At 42.1% G+C, this 22,614-nt stretch overlaps 1 protein-coding gene and 1 non-coding gene across 11 annotated transcripts in view; one reads left to right on the top strand and one right to left on the bottom strand.

Moving 5' to 3' along the window:
* LOC124363252 (NAD kinase-like) overlaps positions 1 to 22,614 on the top strand; it is a 203,231-nt gene that overhangs the window by 96,003 nt on the left and 84,614 nt on the right. Inside the window, exon 1 of one of the 10 annotated variants that reach the window (XM_046818453.1) lies at positions 9,651 to 9,680. The exons of 7 other annotated variants lie outside the window; for them this stretch is intronic. In XM_046818453.1, the coding sequence (XP_046674409.1) occupies positions 9,667 to 9,680 (14 nt within the window). In that variant the 5' untranslated portion in view covers positions 9,651 to 9,666. Of the gene's footprint in view, positions 1 to 9,650; positions 9,681 to 14,174; positions 14,390 to 22,614 lie in introns of those variants that run through there. 2 more of the 10 variants (XM_046818442.1, XM_046818454.1) reach the window with 2 other exon arrangements.
* Trnag-ccc lies at positions 10,195 to 10,265 on the bottom strand. The gene has a single exon. It is a non-coding gene; the product is annotated as a tRNA-Gly (tRNA).

Here is a 22,614-nt window from a genome sequence, read left to right on the forward strand (position 1 = left end):
TCGACTCCATTACTGTCCTGTTTACACAGTCAATAATACGAGTACATGCGTGATTATACTTTCAGTTACCAATATCTCTTGATCACTAACTACGGTCTCTGGAGGTTCTGAATGCTAACGGTGTATACACATTGGACTTATCTGCAACAGATTGTGAATTATGTCTGTAACTCGCGCGGTAAGCAGATCTACTGCGGTCCCAGACAGAGGTTACACAACTGTGGTCGCCCTGCATACCGCTCAGTCCACTCGGCCCGTTTTTGTATGACTTTCTCGACATTCCAAGTTCCCGACCACTCCGGCGTCCACCGGATGTCACTGTGTTAATTCACGCGATTATCCACCGTCTGCAAGGGAATCGATTGACGGCACACACCGGATGTCACTGTGTTAATTCACGCGATTTTCTACCGTACATTATAAATAATAAGATCTATTTTGTTAAGCCTCACCAAACATTGCAGCGTCTTGTGTGAAACTTTAATCTTTATTGTTGAGACGAGATATAGATTTATCTTGTTTCAATATAATAGTGGTAGACGGTATCTTATCACGTAACAGAAAAAAGCTACCATTTCTACCATCTCGTGGAATACTGGTGTTGGGGTAGGTTTTACTCCGGTCTGTTACAGATCGTCTCAGATACACCGAGTGTATGTGCTCAGAGACAAGTATCGTGTTGGGAGAATGTACAGGTTGTAGCCATCTTTGGCTACTGTAAGCACATTTACTCCGAGTATATGTACTCAGAGACAAGTATCGTGTTGGCAGAATGTACAGGTTGTGGCCTTCTGTGGCTACTGTAAGCACATTTACACCGAGTATATGTACTCAGAGACAAATGTAGAGGTTGTGGCCTTCTGTGGCTACTGTAAGCACATTTACACCGAGTATATGTACTCAGAGACAAGTGTCGTGTTGGCAGAATGTACAGGTTGTAGCCAACTTTGGCTTATGTAAGCACATGTACACCGAGTATATGTACTCAGAGACAAGTGTCGTGTTGGCAGAATGTACAGGTTGTGGCCTTCTGTGGCTACTGTAAGCACATTTACACCGAGTCTATGTACTCAGAGACAAGTGTCGTGTTGGCAGAATGTACAGGTTGTGGCCTTCTGTGGCTACTGTAAGCACATTTACAGCGAGTATATGTACTCAGAGACAAATGTCGTGTTGGCAGAATGTACAGGTTGTGGCCTTCTGTGGCTACTGTAAGCACATTTACACCGAGTATATGTACTCAGAGACAAGTGTCGTGTTGGCAGAATGTATAGGTTGTGGCCTTCTGTGGCTACTGTAAGCACATTTACAGCGAGTATATGTACTCAGAGACAAGTGTCGTGTTGGCAGAATGTACAGGTTGTGGCCTTCTGTGGCTACTGTAAGCACATTTACACCGAGTATATGTACTCAGAGACAAGTGTCGTGTTGGCAGAATGTACAGGTTGTGGCCTTCTGTGGCTACTGTAAGCACATTTACACCGAGTCTATGTACTCAGAGACAAGTGTCGTGTTGGCAGAATGTACAGGTTGTGGCCTTCTGTGGCTACTGTAAGCACATTTACAGCGAGTATATGTACTCAGAGACAAGTGTCGTGTTGGCAGAATGTATAGGTCGTAGCCATCTTTGGCTTATGTAAGCACATGTACACCGAGTATATGTACTCAGAGACAAGTATCGTGTTGGCAGAATGTACAGGTTGTGGCCTTCTCTGGCTACTGTAAGCACATTTACACCGAGTATATGTACTCAGAGACAAGTGTCGTGTTGGCAGAATGTACAGGTTGTGGCCTTCTGTGGCTACTGTAAGCACATTTACACCGAGTATATGTACTCAGAGACAAGTGTCGTGTTGGCAGAATGTACAGGTTGTAGCCATCTTTGGCTTATGTAAGCACATGTACACCGAGTATATGTGCTGAGATACAAGTATCGTGTTTGGCAGAATGTACAGGCTGTGGCCATCTTTGGATTATGTAATCCCATCTACACCGAGTGTATGTGCTCAGAGACAAGTGTCGTGTTGGCAGAATTTACAGGCTGTGGCCATCTTTGGCTACTGTAAGCACATCTACACCGAGTATATGTACTCAGAGACAAGTGTCGTGATGGCAGAATGTACAGGTTGTGGCCTTCTGTGGCTACTGTAAGCACATTTACACCGAGTATATGTACTCAGAGACAAGTGTCGTGTTGGCAGAATGTACAGGTTGTGGCCTTCTGTGGCTACTGTAAGCACATTTACACCGAGTATATGTACTCAGAGACAAGTGTCGTGTTGGCAGAATGTACAGGTTGTGGCCTTCTGTGGCTACTGTAAGCACATTTACACCGAGTATATGTACTCAGAGACAAGTGTCGTGTTGGCAGAATGTACAGGTTGTGGCCTTCTGTGGCTACTGTAAGCACATTTACACCGAGTCTATGTACTCAGAGACAAGTGTCGTGTTGGCAGAATGTAGAGGTTGTGGCCATCTGTGGCTACTGTAAGCACATTTACACCGAGTATATGTACTCAGAGACAAGTGTCGTGTTGGCAGAATGTACAGGTTGTGGCCTTCTGTGGCTACTGTAAGCACATTTACACCGAGTATATGTACTCAGAGACAAGTGTCGTGTTAGCAGAATGTAGAGGTTGTGGCCATCTGTGGCTACTGTAAGCACATTTACACCGAGTATATGTACTCAGAGACAAGTGTCGTGTTGGCAGAATGTACAGGTTGTGGCCTTCTGTGGCTACTGTAAGCACATTTACACCGAGTATATGTACTCAGAGACAAGTGTCGTGTTGGCAGAATGTAGAGGTTGTGGCCTTCTGTGGCTACTGTAAGCACATTTACACCGAGTCTATGTACTCAGAGACAAGTGTCGTGTTGGCAGAATGTACAGGTTGTGGCCTTCTGTGGCTACTGTAAGCACATTTACACCGAGTATATGTACTCAGAGACAAGTGTCGTGTTGGCAGAATGTACAGGTTGTGGCCTTCTGTGGCTACTGTAAGCACATTTACACCGAGTATATGTACTCAGAGACAAGTGTCGTGTTGGCAGAATGTACAGGTTGTGGCCTTCTGTGGCTACTGTAAGCACATTTACACCGAGTATATGTACTCAGAGACAAGTGTCGTGTTGGCAGAATGTACAGGTTGTGGCCTTCTGTGGCTACTGTAAGCACATTTACAGCGAGTCTATGTACTCAGAGACAAGTGTCGTGTTGGCAGAATGTACAGGTTGTGGCCTTCTGTGGCTACTGTAAGCACATTTACACCGAGTATATGTACTCAGAGACAAATGTCGTGTTGGCAGAATGTACAGGTTGTGGCCTTCTGTGGCTACTGTAAGCACATTTACACCGAGTATATGTACTCAGAGACAAGTGTCGTGTTGGCAGAATGTATAGGTTGTGGCCTTCTGTGGCTACTGTAAGCACATTTACAGCGAGTATATGTACTCAGAGACAAGTGTCGTGTTGGCAGAATGTACAGGTTGTGGCCTTCTGTGGCTACTGTAAGCACATTTACACCGAGTATATGTACTCAGAGACAAGTGTCGTGTTGGCAGAATGTACAGGTTGTGGCCTTCTGTGGCTACTGTAAGCACATTTACACCGAGTCTATGTACTCAGAGACAAGTGTCGTGTTGGCAGAATGTACAGGTTGTGGCCTTCTGTGGCTACTGTAAGCACATTTACAGCGAGCATATGTACTCAGAGACAAGTGTCGTGTTGGCAGAATGTATAGGTTCGTAGCCATCTTTGGCTTATGTAAGCACATGTACACCGAGTATATGTACTCAGAGACAAGTGTCGTGTTGGCAGAATGTACAGGTTGTGGCCTTCTGTGGCTTACTGTAAGCACATGTACACCGAGTATATGTACTCAGAGACAAGTGTCGTGTTGGCAGAATGTACAGGTTGTAGCCATCTTTGGCTTATGTAAGCACATGTACACCGAGTATATGTGCTGAGATACAAGTATCGTGTTTGGCAGAATGTACAGGCTGTGGCCATCTTTGGATTATGTAATCCCATCTACACCGAGTGTATGTGCTCAGAGACAAGTGTCGTGTTGGCAGAATTTACAGGCTGTGGCCATCTTTGGCTACTGTAAGCACATTTACACCGAGTATATGTACTCAGAGACAAGTGTCGTGATGGCAGAATGTACAGGTTGTGGCCTTCTGTGGCTACTGTAAGCACATTTACACCGAGTATATGTACTCAGAGACAAGTGTCGTGTTGGCAGAATGTACAGGTTGTGGCCTTCTGTGGCTACTGTAAGCACATTTACACCGAGTATATGTACTCAGAGACAAGTGTCGTGTTGGCAGAATGTACAGGTTGTGGCCTTCTGTGGCTACTGTAAGCACATTTACACCGAGTCTATGTACTCAGAGACAAGTGTCGTGTTGGCAGAATGTACAGGTTGTGGCCTTCTGTGGCTACTGTAAGCACATTTACACCGAGTATATGTACTCAGAGACAAGTGTCGTGTTGGCAGAATGTACAGGTTGTGGCCTTCTGTGGCTACTGTAAGCACATTTACACCGAGTATATGTACTCAGAGACAAGTGTCGTGTTGGCAGAATGTAGAGGTTGTGGCCTTCTGTGGCTACTGTAAGCACATTTACACCGAGTATATGTACTCAGAGACAAGTGTCGTGTTGGCAGAATGTACAGGTTGTGGCCTTCTGTGGCTACTGTAAGCACATTTACACCGAGTATATGTACTCAGAGACAAGTGTCGTGTTGGCAGAATGTACAGGTTGTGGCCTTCTGTGGCTACTGTAAGCACATTTACACCGAGTATATGTACTCAGAGACAAGTGTCGTGTTGGCAGAATGTACAGGTTGTGGCCTTCTGTGGCTACTGTAAGCACATTTACACCGAGTATATGTACTCAGAGACAAGTGTCGTGTTGGCAGAATGTACAGGTTGTAGCCATCTGTGGCTACTGTAAGCACATTTACACCGAGTATATGTACTCAGAGACAAGTGTCGTGTTGGCAGAATGTAGAGGTTGTGGCCATCTGTGGCTACTGTAAGCACATTTACACCGAGTATATGTACTCAGAGACAAGTGTCGTGTTGGCAGAATGTAGAGGTTGTGGCCATCTGTGGCTACTGTAAGCACATTTACACCGAGTATATGTACTCAGAGACAAGTGTCGTGTTGGCAGAATGTAGAGGTTGTGGCCATCTGTGGCTACTGTAAGCACATTTACACCGAGTATATGTACTCAGAGACAAGTGTCGTGTTGGCAGAATGTAGAGGTTGTGGCCATCTGTGGCTACTGTAAGCACATTTACACCGAGTATATGTACTCAGAGACAAGTGTCGTGTTGGCAGAATGTACAGGTTGTGGCCTTCTGTGGCTACTGTAAGCACATTTACACCGAGTATATGTACTCAGAGACAAGTGTCGTGTTGGCAGAATGTAGAGGTTGTAGCCATCTGTGGCTACTGTAAGCACATTTACACCGAGTATATGTACTCAGAGACAAGTGTCGTGTTGGCAGAATGTACAGGTTGTGGCCTTCTGTGGCTACTGTAAGCACATTTACACCGAGTATATGTACTCAGAGACAAGTGTCGTGTTGGCAGAATGTACAGGTTGTGGCCTTCTGTGGCTACTGTAAGGTACAGAATGTAGAGGTTGTGGCCATCTGTGGCTACTGTAAGCACATTTACACCGAGTATATGTACTCAGAGACAAGTGTCGTGTTGGCAGAATGTAGAGGTTGTGGCCATCTGTGGCTACTGTAAGCACATTTACACCGAGTATATGTACTCAGAGACAAGTGTCGTGTTGGCAGAATGTACAGGTTGTGGCCTTCTGTGGCTACTGTAAGCACATTTACACCGAGTATATGTACTCAGAGACAAGTGTCGTGTTGGCAGAATGTAGAGGTTGTGGCCATCTGTGGCTACTGTAAGCACATTTACACCGAGTCTATGTACTCAGAGACAAGTGTCGTGTTGGCAGAATGTAGAGGTTGTGGCCATCTCTGGCTACTGTAAGCACATTTACACCGAGTATATGTACTCAGAGACAAGTGTCGTGTTGGCAGAATGTACAGGTTGTGGCCTTCTGTGGCTACTGTAAGCACATTTACACCGAGTATATGTACTCAGAGACAAGTGTTGTGTTGGCAGAATGTAGAGGTTGTGGCCATCTGTGGCTACTGTAAGCACATTTACACCGAGTATATGTACTCAGAGACAAGTGTCGTGTTGGCAGAATGTACAGGTTGTGGCCTTCTGTGGCTACTGTAAGCACATTTACACCGAGTATATGTACTCAGAGACAAGTGTCGTGTTGGCAGAATGTACAGGTTGTGGTCTTCTGTGGCTACTGTAAGCACATTTACACCGAGTATATGTACTCAGAGACAAGTGTCGTGTTGGCAGAATGTACAGGTTGTGGCCTTCTGTGGCTACTGTAAGCACATTTACACCGAGTATATGTACTCAGAGACAAGTGTCGTGTTGGCAGAATGTACAGGTTGTGGCCTTCTGTGGCTACTGTAAGCACATTTACACCGAGTATATGTACTCAGAGACAAGTGTCGTGTTGGCAGAATGTACAGGTTGTGGCCTTCTGTGGCTACTGTAAGCACATTTACACCGAGTATATGTACTCAGAGACAAGTGTCGTGTTGGCAGAATGTACAGGTTGTGGCCTTTTGTGGCTACTGTAAGCACATCTACACCGAGTATATGTACTCAGAGACAAGTGTCGTGTTGGCAGAATGTACAGGTTGTAGCCATCTGTGGCTACTGTAAGCACATTTACACCGAGTATATGTACTCAGAGACAAGTGTCGTGTTGGCAGAATGTAGAGGTTGTGGCCATCTGTGGCTACTGTAAGCACATTTACACCGAGTATATGTACTCAGAGACAAGTGTCGTGTTGGCAGAATGTAGAGGTTGTGGCCATCTGTGGCTACTGTAAGCACATTTACACCGAGTATATGTACTCAGAGACAAGTGTCGTGTTGGCAGAATGTAGAGGTTGTGGCCATCTGTGGCTACTGTAAGCACATTTACACCGAGTATATGTACTCAGAGACAAGTGTCGTGTTGGCAGAATGTAGAGGTTGTGGCCATCTGTGGCTACTGTAAGCACATTTACACCGAGTATATGTACTCAGAGACAAGTGTCGTGTTGGCAGAATGTACAGGTTGTGGCCTTCTGTGGCTACTGTAAGCACATTTACACCGAGTATATGTACTCAGAGACAAGTGTCGTGTTGGCAGAATGTAGAGGTTGTAGCCATCTGTGGCTACTGTAAGCACATTTACACCGAGTATATGTACTCAGAGACAAGTGTCGTGTTGGCAGAATGTACAGGTTGTGGCCTTCTGTGGCTACTGTAAGCACATTTACACCGAGTATATGTACTCAGAGACAAGTGTCGTGTTGGCAGAATGTAGAGGTTGTGGCCATCTGTGGCTACTGTAAGCACATTTACACCGAGTATATGTACTCAGAGACAAGTGTCGTGTTGGCAGAATGTAGAGGTTGTGGCCATCTGTGGCTACTGTAAGCACATTTACACCGAGTATATGTACTCAGAGACAAGTGTCGTGTTGGCAGAATGTACAGGTTGTGGCCTTCTGTGGCTACTGTAAGCACATTTACACCGAGTATATGTACTCAGAGACAAGTGTCGTGTTGGCAGAATGTAGAGGTTGTGGCCATCTGTGGCTACTGTAAGCACATTTACACCGAGTATATGTACTCAGAGACAAGTGTCGTGTTGGCAGAATGTACAGGTTGTGGCCTTCTGTGGCTACTGTAAGCACATTTACACCGAGTATATGTACTCAGAGACAAGTGTCGTGTTGGCAGAATGTAGAGGTTGTGGCCATCTGTGGCTACTGTAAGCACATTTACACCGAGTATATGTACTCAGAGACAAGTGTCGTGTTGGCAGAATGTACAGGTTGTGGCCTTCTGTGGCTACTGTAAGCACATTTACACCGAGTATATGTACTCAGAGACAAGTGTCGTGTTGGCAGAATGTACAGGTTGTGGCCTTCTGTGGCTACTGTAAGCACATTTACACCGAGTATATGTACTCAGAGACAAGTGTCGTGTTGGCAGAATGTACAGGTTGTGGCCTTCTGTGGCTACTGTAAGCACATCTACACCGATGGAGAGAGGTGGTCGTAGCCGCAGCCTTTACAATATAAATCTGATGCCTCCAGATATGTAGTGGGAGCGCCCTCGGCTGTGGACCGTAACGGGGGGCTCCGCCCTCCTGGTTGGGCGTAGATCTGTTCTTGCTTGTCACGGACGTTGTTGGAATACCATCACGGTACATAGATGAGTAAAGATATTAATTTAATTTAATTATACTTAATTATCGACTTAATTATCCATATAGATAAAATTGAAATATCCTTACCAAAGCGACGACAGAAAACCTCTTTATCATTAGATCTTTACCATGGGTGTTTTGCGTGATTTGAATGAGGCCTTAGACACTGTAGTCTAGGCTTGCTTCTAAGTAAGCTTTCGTTATGTAGTGTCCTACAGGCTGTTTGAGTCTTATATTTGTGACAGATGCCAGTAAGTAGAAATTTCTACTTGAAGAGGGACGTCGAAGAGGCGGGGAAGGGGAAGGTTGAAGGGCGTACCATAGGAATCAGTATTGGGCCCTATAGTGTTTTTACTTTTCTTCAATGGTGTAATTGTAGAACCAATTTCCGATGCAAAATCTTGCAGTGTGCTGATCTAGCTAGGTTAAAGGGCGTACCGCAGGAATCAGTATTGGGCCCAATAATGCTTTTACTTTTCTTCAATGGTGTACTTTCAAAACCAATTTCCGATGCAAAATCACGCAGTGTGCTGATGACAGCTCTCCTGATAATAATGTTGTCTGTTATTGAAGATCGACACTTGGTTTGAGTTACACATCACTTCGAGTGTGAGGAAAAGTAGAACTGTTCATTTGTTTAATAAATGGACCAATAGTTGATTCTGTTGTCGACCGTCATCTAATCTTCGTGGATATTGTCACTTGTTTAGGATTAAATTTGCATTCTGAGTTTACTTGTATATACAACAATTAATACTCTATGAATGAAATGCAATAGAAGTGTACATGGTAAATTATTTGTTCTTTCTACTTGAGCTGATGTTAATATTTGTATTTTTAGGTTATTTCCGTTCTTGTTTATATGCAGTTCAGTGTTTTTCGAGAACAACACTGTTAAATATGCTTTTAATAAATCTAAATTCAAACTTAAATATTTGGAAAAATGTAAAAAACAACGAATAATAATAATAATTAGTTTTACAAGCATTTTAAAATAAAAAGTACCAGAATTTTTAAACTTGCAATTTAAACTAGCTACATGTTCGTTAAAAGTTGGACGTTCCTGATCGCAGTGGTCATGGCAAAACATTAGTTGGGTTTATAAAATTATCGTTCTTAGAACTTTGTTCATGCATTGTATGTTATACTTAATTTGCTAACGCGGGTTGAGTAAACACAAACCTCTTATCTACGTACTGATATCGCTATCGAGCATTCCCGTGTGTTTACTAATTATCACACATCGCTCCGCTCCCCCCCCCCCACCCAACAGCACTGTGCGTGTCACGGTTTATTTTGCTGACTGTTGTGTCTGGTCGTTGTTGTTGTGGATTTCGCATGACGTCGCTCAGGTACGATAGCAATATAAAGTATAGTGTTCAGTTTGGAATTTCTGATAACCACTCTGTTATTGTGTACATATTTTATATGTCAAAGATTCATAATGTTAAGTGATGTGCAGGAAGATAACGTTGAATACGTTTTTACATAGTTAAATTTTATATCCTTATATTGTGTTTATTTACTTATATTAATAATATGACAATATTTAACAGAGTTTATTGAAATTTCACTTTTTCAAGGAAGACATCGAAAAGGTATTGGGGTCATAATGGATTTTTATAGTATTATATTGAAGGCGGTGTATGTAGGCCTAATAGGTGTCTTATTAAATATGGATTCATGACAATAAAGGAGTTCATTTAACATAAATGTTGTAAGTTAGTTTGACATAAGTTTTTTTTTGTAACTATAACAAATTATATGAAATAAAATAAAATGCGGAACCAGTTTTTAAAGGTAATTTGTATTAAAAATAATTTAAATCATATTTATTTGGCCGTAACAAGACGCAAAAAAAGACTGTGCACCGCCCGGGAATCGAACCCGGGTCGCAAGAATGGGAATCTTGCATGATACCACTACACCAGCGGTGCTGATGAAGATTATTCGTTCAGTTTGGTACTAATGGCCTGCCCTATATACATTACTGTCAGTGTACGATTAGATTGAGTCGTAATTAATTAGGCTAGTATCCATTATTCTCTTCACTATTAACATAAACATTTAAATAAAATATTTTACTAAATCTATTTTGGAAAACAATGTAAAATAAACACTCGATGCACACATTATCAAAACATATTACCCTAAGCTTTACGAGAAAGAATTATAAAAATCCTTATCAAATATTATACAATTGTTTTAAAATATTAATCAGTATTAAAATAACGTAAATACTGGTGTTTAGTGCCGTGCTATATATGTTTTTGTGTAAGTGGTTATTTCCATGTACGCTCTCCTTGCAAATTATTTGGGATTAAGTTGGTACAATAGGCCTTGATTCCATTTCTGAAGAGAAAAAATGGAAACACTTTTTTGACTATTCTACGAGGAGTTGTCGGAGCTTTGAGCAGACTTTGGAACATCTGGTTATCGAGTCCATAGACTGTAAAGATATGACATTTTTCCATGTAATGGTTTAAGGTGATTGCCGGAATTGACGTGTTTTTTTTTTATATTTACAAAAATCTAATTTCTAATTAGATGGGTTAATAAAAAAACACAAAAATGTAATTTTCTTGTTACATCTAATTACAAAATAAAATTTCCCTGTGTCATAAATTAATGAAAACATGTTACTCCCTAAAGCTAAACTGATGTACCTACAGTAAACTTTTTGCACCTTTATCTTCACCTGTCACGCCAATGGCGCAGTGTAGCGGGTACAACGTCGAGCGTGGCTGCTGCTTGGATGGGTGACCGCTGAGCGATCCTGTCCTTGCAAGCAGCCCGCCTGCCCGGCCGTTGGGCCGTTGGTCCCCACGTTAAGTGTTAGAGAGTGCTTCTTAGCGCTAACTTCACCTGGTAAAATATGTCTTTACTTTTTTTACTTGGGCTTGATTGCAAAAAATTGTGGCGATATACAACTGAACCTATCTTTCCACTGTTTTATTTACGATTAAGGTAAAACATTTTTCAACTCTTTTCACTTGAAAAAAAGCGTTCACTATGCAAAAAGCTGGTTGAAATTTGCATACATTAATTTAGTTGCTACCACATTAGGCTATAGTTTAATTAAATTTGACATGTATGACGTTCAATTATAAAAGTTTATTCAGTGTAATATATTAATTATTAATTCTCTACCAATTACCATTTAATACAAATAAAAGGGTACAAAATCAACTATTTGTTTATATTTAAGGAGTTATGGGACACAAAAAGTATATTCCGGTACCGGGAATCGAACCCGAGCCTCCTGGGTGAGAGCCAGGTATCCTAGCCACTAGACCAGGGCTGCCCAACCTACGGCCCGCGGGCCGAATCCGGCCCGCGAGTCAGTTTTATGGGACCCACCTTGTTGCCAAAACAATCAAATTTGTTTACAAGCATTTGAAATATTAAATAAATACAAATTTTGAGAACCAAGCAGTCCAGCCGATTTCACGTAGAACGAGCCGTATTCATTTGGTGGAGTATGAGTGTTGAAAGAAGTAAAGTAGTTGCAGACAGATTTCACTGACTACGGTGGTGGCTGCCGGCTGGCGAATAGAGCGCGCGTAAAGCATGGCACAGCGCGCGGTGCGACGACGTAACTCCTACCCAATTCAAGGTCACCACTCGCCACGTAGGCTAATTTGTATGTCCTAGTATCCTAGTAGGATTAATTAAAATTAATGTATTCAATTTATTGGTGACTTTTTTATTGTTCCCTCAGAATTAGAGCAAACATCCAAAAGTCTGGGTTTATATTTATTTCTACTAAAAGAACCTAAAAACATAATATATTATAAACCTTTACCTAACAACTAATAAATAATAAGAAATTACAATAGTCAGGAAACAAGGGCCAAATAACCTTAAAACTCATATTTTGCACAAGATTTCTGGAACAAACCCCGGGCAATCCGTTTTGTTTGGGGTTCCAAATCCCCTGGGATGTTGGCCCGCCTGGCCATAAAGGCTTTACAATGTGGCCCTTGGGTAAAAAAGGTTGGGCGCCCCTGCACTAGACCATACCGGACGACGTTAGGTAGCTCACAATTGCCACTCACTGCTTCAGGGCAGCAACATAGCGTACAGTTCTTCGGAATTGTCGAACACTGAATTTGTACAAATCACCGATTGAACAATCGAAGATCAATATTTATACATGTTAATAACAAAAGTTATTATTGTTGGTAGTAACCAGAGTAACAATAGAAGTATTAAATTGAAAATGTTACGACTGAGAGAGCAAGGCAGGTCCTGGAAGCGGTTGACGGTGGCGGTGAGGCTGCTCAGCGGCAAACCGGAAGCGGACGATGAGTCGCCTGAGGGGGCACCTCACCTCGGGCCCCATCACGGGCCCCCCTCGGGGCCCCCGACTGCAGGGATGCCCCCACATCTACTCGCCAGCGCGACCACTCCGGCGAGGACGTCGACTCCGGGCCCGAACCCACAGGGGCGAGGCCCCTACAAGCATCCTCCCTTCTCCCGTCAGATAGACGACGACTCCCTGGTGCCTGTCGAGAGGAAGCGTTGGTGGCCGGCTCTCGACGAGAAGCCGAAGAAGTGAATCAAATTTGCCGTGAGGTTTCAAATTTCCGTTAAAAATGCTCTCATAACATTAGAATTTATTGAATAAATTCTTTTTTATTTGTTTGGTCGATGAGTGAGTTGAATATTATTTCTACATTCGTCATCTGCTCTGTATCGTTGCCTTCAGTTTTCACACCTGCCATGTGTTATATTCGTTTGTGTTCATATGTGTTAGCATGAAGTATTCGTAGTACAGTACTTACCGAACGGACTGAGACAGAGTGTAATATTTCATAATGTATAATTTGATAACATTAGTACGGTAACACGGTAAGGGTATCAAGTTCCAAATTTGGCAGAAAAATGGGCTAATTCAAAGTTTAAAAACTTTTGACAGTTTAATTGCTTAATGAGTATATAAAAACAAAACGATGATATTTAATCTACTAAATTTTAGACACGTTGCCTGCTTTGGGAACCTTAGATTTAAACGGGAGCCATTCCTATAAAATGGAAATAAAAATATTTGTGGGTTTAATTAATGTGTTAGAAAGTAATCAAATAAAATAATAATAATACTCTAAACTTGGTACACACGATCCTCTTGACCCGAGGACGAACGAGTTTGACGTTTACAATAGTGACAGGTCTATCTTAGAGGCGTAACGTCGACTGTCTCTGTGTCCGTCCGTGAGATATCTCTTGATAGAAAAGTGAGTTATCTCTTGATAGAAAAGTGATGAATACTTGAAACTTGGTACACAAGATCCTCTTGACCCGAGGACGAACGAGTTTGACGTTTACAATAGTGACAGGTCTATCTTAGAGGCGTAACGTCGACTGTCTCTGTGTCCGTCCGTGAGATATCTCTTGATAGAAAAGTGAGATATCTCTTGATAGAAAAGTGATGAATACTTGAAACTTGGTACACACGATCCTCTTGACGCGAGGAAGAACTTTTTTCATTTTTGGATCAAAATATCACAATATTAAGGCAAAGATAAAATTCAAACATCGGTCTTATTGGTTACCCTGATGGCAAGGGGAAAACTATTATCCAACTTTGATTTTTGTCAGGTTCTACGGTACATGTTTTATTGTTAAAATACACTGTAACTTTACATCTTACATCAAAATATTGATTTAATACAATTACAAAAGGCGTACTGAACCTGTTACAATGGTGAGACAATAAGTGGATTGTTGTGCAGTGTGCAGTGTGCACGGACAGCTGTGACTCGCGCACGCACACGCGCACAGGCGGTCAGGCGCGGTTATATACACGGCCGCGGCGGGTGTGTGTCAGTCAGCAGTCTGCGATAGACCCCCGCGCGACAGGCGTGTTAGCGCAGTGTCGGTCCTCATACACGTGTCTGTGCCAGTGTCTGTGTCCAGTGTTCTAGGTGCACCATTCAATATAATTTTATATTTTACTCTCCAATCTTGATATTTTCCGTCAATACTACTTTTTGTGCCTTTAGTTATCTTTTAATTGATTACTACATCGAAACATAGTAAAGCATTTCAGAGCACCGATGTAAGTAAAGTCAGTGATTATTTATACCCAACTCTCAAATTCTGACGCCCGTTATTTTTGAAGGAAATACGTTAAAATGATTATAAAAAGCATGATCGCTTACAACCAATAGTCCTATAAATATGTAGTTTTGCATTATATATTATTGTTTTAATAAGTGCACTAAGCATAGGTTTATACGTTTATTTAATATTTTACTATGCTTTACAAATTATAAGATGAAGTTTTGAATGATAACATATATTTTATGTTCACTACTCTACTCTCTGCTGAAGCGTCTAGAATACATTTTCATTTTCAATTATTTTATTTTAATGAATCTTAGCTTATAAACTTGGTATTTTATCTCGTTAAACCTGACTAGATTGTTTTTCTAAAAGTAACATCAAATATGAATAATGATTATTGTAAACAATAGATGAAATTATATTCCAGGTAATATCGCAATACTGTATTGTAATTGAGTGATCGTGTTCACATGAAGAAGTCGGTTAAGATGTGCACAAGGCACTCCCACGCGTACCACAACACAGTGATAGTGAGAGATTGTACAGTTTATGATAGCGGTCGGAGAGTTTCAGTAGTCAGGTAGGAGAGACATCGGTTTCCTTAAGAAAGCTTCATATTGAGTTCTTGTAGTGCGACTTTCATTATTTGGTATTTTAAGCGAGATAATTTTTTGTCTGGTCGTTGTCTCCTTTGGCGCAGACGTTTCTTTTTAGGGCTTTCTTTACCTTCGAGTATTTTCTGGAAGCCGTTGGGTTTTAAAATCTAGGAACCCTTCAAATCGTAGGATTTCCATTCTATAGACAGTTGCGTCATCTCTGTTTCCAGAAAGGGTGTCGGTCTTTTATCATTTTTTGCATGGATATTCCAAGAACATATGCCCTCCCAGCGATGAGCACTCTTGGTCTTTGATTGTTCTCTCTCGTCGTTCAGAAGTAGGTACAACGGGCTTAAGCTCATTCTTTATGAGGAAGAGTGATATATAGCCACATAGAGCGTTCCACTCCAATTGTATGAAATCATTCTACCATTGTGACTATAATAGGCATGTTTACATCCTTACTTCAACCTGAATGGTTGTAAGTAATTTTCAGTTCGATATACATTTATTTCATGAGCACTACAGTAACAAATAGTCATTCGATTTGCATTTGTGAAAACTTAATTTACTAAACACAAAGTAATAAAACTTGTTTTGTAAAATTTGAAAATGAAATAATATTAGTAAATTATTGTTTCTAAATTAGTAGTACGTATTTACAAGACATAAATTAACATTTAAGTCCTCGATACGCATATGGAAATATGTTTGAAATTATTAAATAAAAGAATGTATGTTAATTAAATTAAGCACTGTACATAAATTATACTGATGCACACATTTAAAGCACGTTATTCATAAATTTATTTTATAAGTTTAACCTAAAAATTCCTAAATGGTGATGTTTACTCAATAGGTCAATTTACTCAACACTCGCAGCAAGTCTTCCAATATTTACAATAAATCGATTATTTATCAAAGTATACAATTAAACATTCTAGTTTAATACTTCAGGCAATGTTTGTAACTAACTTAATACCCAGATGATTGCTCAACTTCTATACAATTCCGCTTCACCTGCAAGGTTTGATCGTAAATTTACAGGTCATAAATCTGAATAGTGTTAGTTTATTTGAATTATTTGTTTAATCTATATAATTGTCGAAACAATTAGTAAGCCTAAAATTCCGCCCAGTTACACATTCTTGGTGGTTTTTTTCACAAAGATTAAGAAAATTGAGGAAGCTGGATTCCGTTATAGCAGACCCTCCTCCCCAGAGCTGGTGTTTGGTCAGGCTGCAAGACCAACAGAGGTGGCACTAGAACATTCCGTTATAGCACACCCTCCTCCCCAGAACTGGTGTTTGGTCAGGCTGCAAGACCAACAGAGGTGGCACTAGAACATTCCGTTATAGCACACCCTCCTCCCCAGAGCTGGTATTGGTCAGGCTGCAAGACCAACAGAGGTGGCACTAGAACATTCCGTTATAGCACACCCTCCTCCCCAGAGCTGGTATTGGTCAGGCTGCAAGACCAACAGAGGTGGCACTAGAACATTCCGTTATAGCACACTCTCCTCCCCAGAGCTGGTATTGGTCAGGTCGCAAGACCAACAGAGGTGGCACTAGAACATTCCGTTATAGCACACCCTCCTCCCCAGAGCTGCTGTTTGGTCAGGCTGCAAGACCAACAGAGATGGCACTAGAACATTCCGTTATAGCACACACTCCTCCCCAGAGCTGGTGTTTGGTCAGGCTGCAAGACCAACAGAGGTGGCACTAGAACATTCCGTTATAGCACACCCTCCTCCCCAGAACTGGTGTTTGGTCAGGCTGCAAGACCAACAGAGGTGGCACTAGAACATTCCGTTATAGCACACTCTCCTCCCCAGAACTGGTGTTTGGTCAGCCTGCAAGACCAACAGAGGTGGCACTAGAACATTCCGTTATAGCACACCCTCCTCCCCAGAGCTGGTGTTTGGTCAGGCTGCAAGACCAACAGAGGTGGCACTAGAACATTCCGTTATAGCACACTCTCCTCCCCAGAACTGGTGTTTGGTCAGGCTGCAAGACCAACAGAGGTACCACTAGAACATTCCGTTATAGCACACCCTCCTCCCCAGAGCTGGTGTTTGGTCAGGCTGCAAGACCAACAGAGGTGGCACTAGAACATTCCATTATAGCACACTCTCCTCCCCAGAGCTGGTGTTTGGTCAGGCTGCAAGACCAACAGAGGTGGCACTAGAACATTCCGTTATAGCACACTCTCCTCCCCAGAACTGATGTTTGGTCAGGCTGCAAGACCAACAGAGGTGCCACTAGAACATTCCGTTATAGCACACCCTCCTCCCCAGAGCTGGTGTTTGGTCAAGCTGCAAGACCAACAGAGGTGCCACTAGAACATTCCGTTATAGCACACCCTCCTCCCCAGAGCTGGTGTTAGGTCAGGCTGCAAGACCAACAGAGGTGGCACTAGAACATTCCGTTATGGCACACCCTCCTCCCCAGAGCTGGTGTTTGGTCAGGCTGCAAGACCAACAGAGGTGGCACTAGAACATTCCGTTATAGCACACCCTCCTCCCCAGAACTGGTGTTTGGTCAGGCTGCAAGACCAATAGAGGTGGCACTAGATCATTCCGTTATAGCACACCCTCCTCCCCAGAGCTGGTGTTTGGTCTGGCTGCAAGACTAACAGAGGTGGCATTAGATCATTCCGTTATAGCACACCCTCCTCCCCAGAGCTGGTGTTTGGTCAGGCTGCAAGACCAACAGAGGTGGCACTAGAACATTCCGTTATAGCACACCCTCCTCCCCAGAGCTGGTGTTTGGTCAGGCTGCAAGACCAACAGAGGTGACACTAGAACATTCCGTTATAGCACACACTCCTCCCCAGAACTGGTGTTTGGTCAGGCTGCAAGACCAACAGAGGTGGCACTAGAACATTCCGTTATAGCACACACTCCTCCCCAGAAGTGGTGTTTGGTCAGGCTGCAAGACCAACAGAGGTGGCACTAGAACATTCCAGTACAACACTCCTCTGCTTATCAATAATGTAACATTTATTGTTGTTACTGAAATAGAATGGAGAGTGAGATTCCCTAAATCTTGACGTGTCGGTCCGTGGCTACTAGACCTCGCGCCAGCTCCAAGAATCACCAAGTTCAATGCCAGTACGGAGTCGCGACAGATCGCATTCTCGTTGTGGAATCCTCCCCGGACAGTCTGTAGGAGCCAGTTATATAATTGCAGGCCCTGACCAACATTTATTGGGGACATTCCAATCCTCCGTGAATCACGATGACGTCACTCCTCCAGGTGTGCCAACTCAGACCATCTGCAGCCCGGAATTGTCGTATTGTGGGTCTGAGACCAGTAAAAGTCCACTGAAGGGAGGAGATCCCGTAAATTGATAAATTAGCATGCTGTGATTAATGATTCCTTGTTCGACATTGTGGTCATTCACCAATGCAGCACTGTATACCGCCTTTCGTTGAAGGTACACATTGGGACATATTGGGAGTATGGTGAAGTTATCAGTTATCGATATGTGTAAATCCATATCCCACTCGATGAAGACGACTGTTTAGTAAGCCACACACTGAGGTGTGATAATTGCCCGAACGTTTCCTTTCACCACAATAGCCTCATTAGACTGTACAGCAGGAGATTCGGCTGTTTCATTAGAATTGGAAATGTCTATTTCTTGTAGAGCGGTTATTTTGGACGTTTCCTTTCACCACAATAGCCTCATTAGACTGTACAGCAGGAGATTCGGCTGTTTCATTAGAATTGGAAATGTCTATTTCTTGTAGAGCGGTTATTTTGAACGTTTCCTTTCACCACAATAGCCTCATTAGACTGTACAGCAGGAGATTCGGCTGTTTCATTAGAATTGGAAATGTCTATTTCTTGTAGAGCGGTTATTTTGAACGTTTCCTTTCACCACAATAGCCTCATTAGACTGTACAGCAGGAGATTCGGCTGTTTCATTAGAATTGGAAATGTCTATTTCTTGTAGAGCGGTTATTTTGAACGTTTCCTTTCACCACAATAGCCTCATTAGACTGTACAGCAGGAGATTCGGCTGTTTCATTAGAATTGGAAATGTCTATTTCTTGTAGAGCGGTTATTTTGAACGTTTCCTTTCACCACAATAGCCTCATTAGACTGTACAGCAGGAGATTCGGCTGTTTTCATTAGAATTGGAAATGTCTATTTCTTGTAGAGCGGTTATTTTGAACGTTTCCTTTCACCACAATAGCCTCATTAGACTGTACAGCAGGAGATTCGGCTGTTTCATTAGAATTGGAAATGTCTATTTCTTGTAGAGCGGTTATTTTGGACGTTTCCATTCATGTCGGCTTGTTGACGGCGTTTGTCACGGAGTTATTCGAGTTCGAAAGTGTTATCGGCACCAAAGTATTGTTATTCATCGGTTAGAGTACACAGTTATGGTCGAATTGCTTCACGTATCGATACCCAAACAAACCGGTCCTAAAGACGGAACCACCGACGTATCTGACACCGGTGCTCGTTTTTTTGAACAAAGGAACCGGTTGTAGTTGATCTAATTTATTTAGATAACCAGGAACTCGGTGTACAACCCGGAACCGAGTCGGGTGTTAAATCTGACAGTGTCCAGGCAGGGGTTACGCTGATCGCTTCAAATCTCAGTATCGCATTTCGTCGTCGTAGGTCAACAGATTCCTGTACGAAGGCGGCTGAACTTCATGGTCACCGGGTAGTCAGACTCACGCTCTAAACATTTGTGTACTTCTCGCATTTCATTTTATGGTCTCTTCAAGCATAACAATAAAAAGTAAACTATTTAGAATCGGACGTTTTAGAAAATCAATATGAAATAACAAAAACTGTGGGGTTTATTGTAACCTAAGGAACGTAGGTATATTTACTGTTCCTAGATATACTTTAGTTTATTAAAACTTATTTTTCTATAGTTCCGTTATCACAAAACGTAGAAGGGTTAAGTGCCTAGTTAATGACTGCTAACGCTGTATAGCAGAAAGTAGAGCACTCACAACATTATGTAAGCAGCAAAACTTGTTATTTAAATTGTGTGTCTAAAGGCCTATAACTGTCCCAATGTGACTGAACTTTCCAGTAAGAAATGTACTTATCAGTTTTAGTGATGTGATGTGTAAATGTAAATCATGAACTAGGCACTTAAACTCTCCTACACATTGTAATAACGTTGCAATGAAAAAAATAGTTTTAATAAACTATAGTATGTCTCGTAACGGCATGTATATCAGTGGATTACAATAGTTTTGGTAACCATGGTTCTCTTCCAATTCTAAATCATTTATTTTTACATTGAATCACCCTTTCCTCACACCTGTGTTATGTAAAGTGCATATCTATTTCACTCTTTCTAACATTCAACGCGTCTATGGCAATAATTACCCCCACAAGTCGACCACAGCACTCCGCACTTACACTGCAATATCGAACAACACCTATGAACATAACACGAACAAATACATGTTATATGCAGCTATAATTACGTGTAATTGACGTTTCCTTAGGTCTTTTTGAACTTGGTGTAATATCTGCAACAGCAAAAGTAGCTAATGAAGGTTCTAAACCAGTTACACATATAATGTATACGTGTTCATGTTTCTCTTTTCTTTTATTTGGTATGCTAATATTATTATATTGCTTCATAAAATACTCATGTCCTTATCGCTTTCAAATTTCTTCTAGATAATATTGCCTAATATCCGTGGTAAATCCCTATAAAGCGCAGAATAGTTGTTTTAGGCGTGTCTCAAGTTATTTGACGGTAATCGTTATGTGCAAGTCTTTCTTATTTAGACAAACCCATAGACACTTTCTGCGTTGAATTGTGATGAAATGTTTTTATAATCTCTGGCATGATATTCCGTAGTTTGCTGAGTCATGTCTGTAATCGCACAACGTCCGCGGAAGTGATGCCGCACAGTCTGTGCCGATTACCAAGTCACCTGTGATCCACAATCGTTCTCATGGATCCCCTCGTCTCTGCCATGAGATGGCATTGTATGATATTCCGTAGTTTGCTGAGTCATGTCTGGACTCGCACAACGTCCGAGGAAGTGATGCCGCACAGTCTGTGCTGATTACCAAGTCACCTGTGATCCACAATCGTTCCCATGCATCCCCTCGTCTCTGCCATGAGATGGCAATTGTATGATATTCCGTAGTTTGCTGAGTCATGTCTGTAATCGCACAACGTCCGCGGAAGTGATGGTTTTTTCAATAGTTTTTTCACTGAAAATTCTTATTCGAGGAGTGACACGTCCTTGCTCTTCTGGTGGCTCGTGCATTGATAACGTCTTGACTAACATTGAGGTCGATCAGGTCTCAGCCGAAATACTCCCTACAGCCTTATCGGACCACGAAGCCCAGTTGTTTCTCCGTCTCAGACACCTCTGGTTCGACTGGTAGCGGGCCGAAGGATGGTAAAAGCGAGAAGGTTCTCCTCAATAAACGTTGATAGATTTTCTAGTCTTTTGCAACAGGTTAACTGGAACAAACATGTATTCAATGATGATAGGGAGGATATTGATGTCCAATTTTCTTCTTTTATGGATGTTCTTGTACATATCTTTAATTTAGCATTTCCCCTTGTCACTCGCAAGGCCGAACGTAGAGTACGTCCTAAATGGCTCACTGTTGGGGTCGTCAGAGCGAGGGAAGGCGTTGAAGGATCTATATTTGCTCCAGCGCGATTATCCATCGCTTTCCATCGCAAGTTGTAATAATAAAAGAAAATCCGAGTATCGAAAGCTTATCCAATCGGAGAAGAGCATTGTGGCTAGGTCTCATATGAGAATAGTGACAATACAGGAAAGGCGGTTTGGCAGATTGTGGCTGAAATATTCAGGGAAGTGCAAAGGTAACAAACGCATAAATGGTTTGATTGAATGATGGCTTTTTGGTCTCAGAACCTAGTTTGATAGCTGCACAGGTTTAATTCTCATTTCGTTAACGCTTGTAATCAGTTGGACCTTCAGAGCAAAATAACATCAACTGATTCGGGGTTGCCCAGCTCTCCATGTTCATCTCGAGCATTTTTTTTTTTTGCTCCTGCCTCGTACAGTGAAGTGTTTTTGAGTGTGACTAAGGGTCTCAAGGCCAGCTCCTCTTCTGATGTATTTGATATGTCTCCATCCATTGTCAGGAGGGTTGCAGATTCACTCTCGTGTCCCTTAACTGTCCTGGTTTAATAATTCTATTAACCAAGGACTCTTTCCTTCTGCGTTAAAATCCGCCAAGGTCATTCCTGTCTTTAAGAAGGGAGATAGAACCTCAGTTAACCAATATCGCCCCATCTCAATTCTTCCCACGTTGAGCAAAGTATTTGAACGATTAATTCACAATAGAATGATTAATTTTCTTAACGAAAATTCCTTACTATCTCCTTCACAATTCGGGTTTTCTTAAAGATAAATCAACCACTCACGCGATAAATGATTTCCTTAATACACGCCTTCTCTTCTGTTGACTCTGGCAGTGAGACTGCGGGCATTTTTTTGTGATCTTTCCCGTGCCTTTGACACCGTCAATCAATCACCAACGTCTCTTCCTGGACAAGATGGAAATGTGCGGTGTTAGAGGCATCCTCTAGAGTGGTTTCGTTTCCTATCTTTCTGGTCGCTCTCAGTTTTGTTGAGATC

Source organism: Homalodisca vitripennis, chromosome 5 (assembly GCF_021130785.1).
Source record: "Homalodisca vitripennis isolate AUS2020 chromosome 5, UT_GWSS_2.1, whole genome shotgun sequence".
Classification (NCBI taxonomy): Eukaryota; Metazoa; Arthropoda; class Insecta; order Hemiptera; family Cicadellidae; genus Homalodisca; species Homalodisca vitripennis.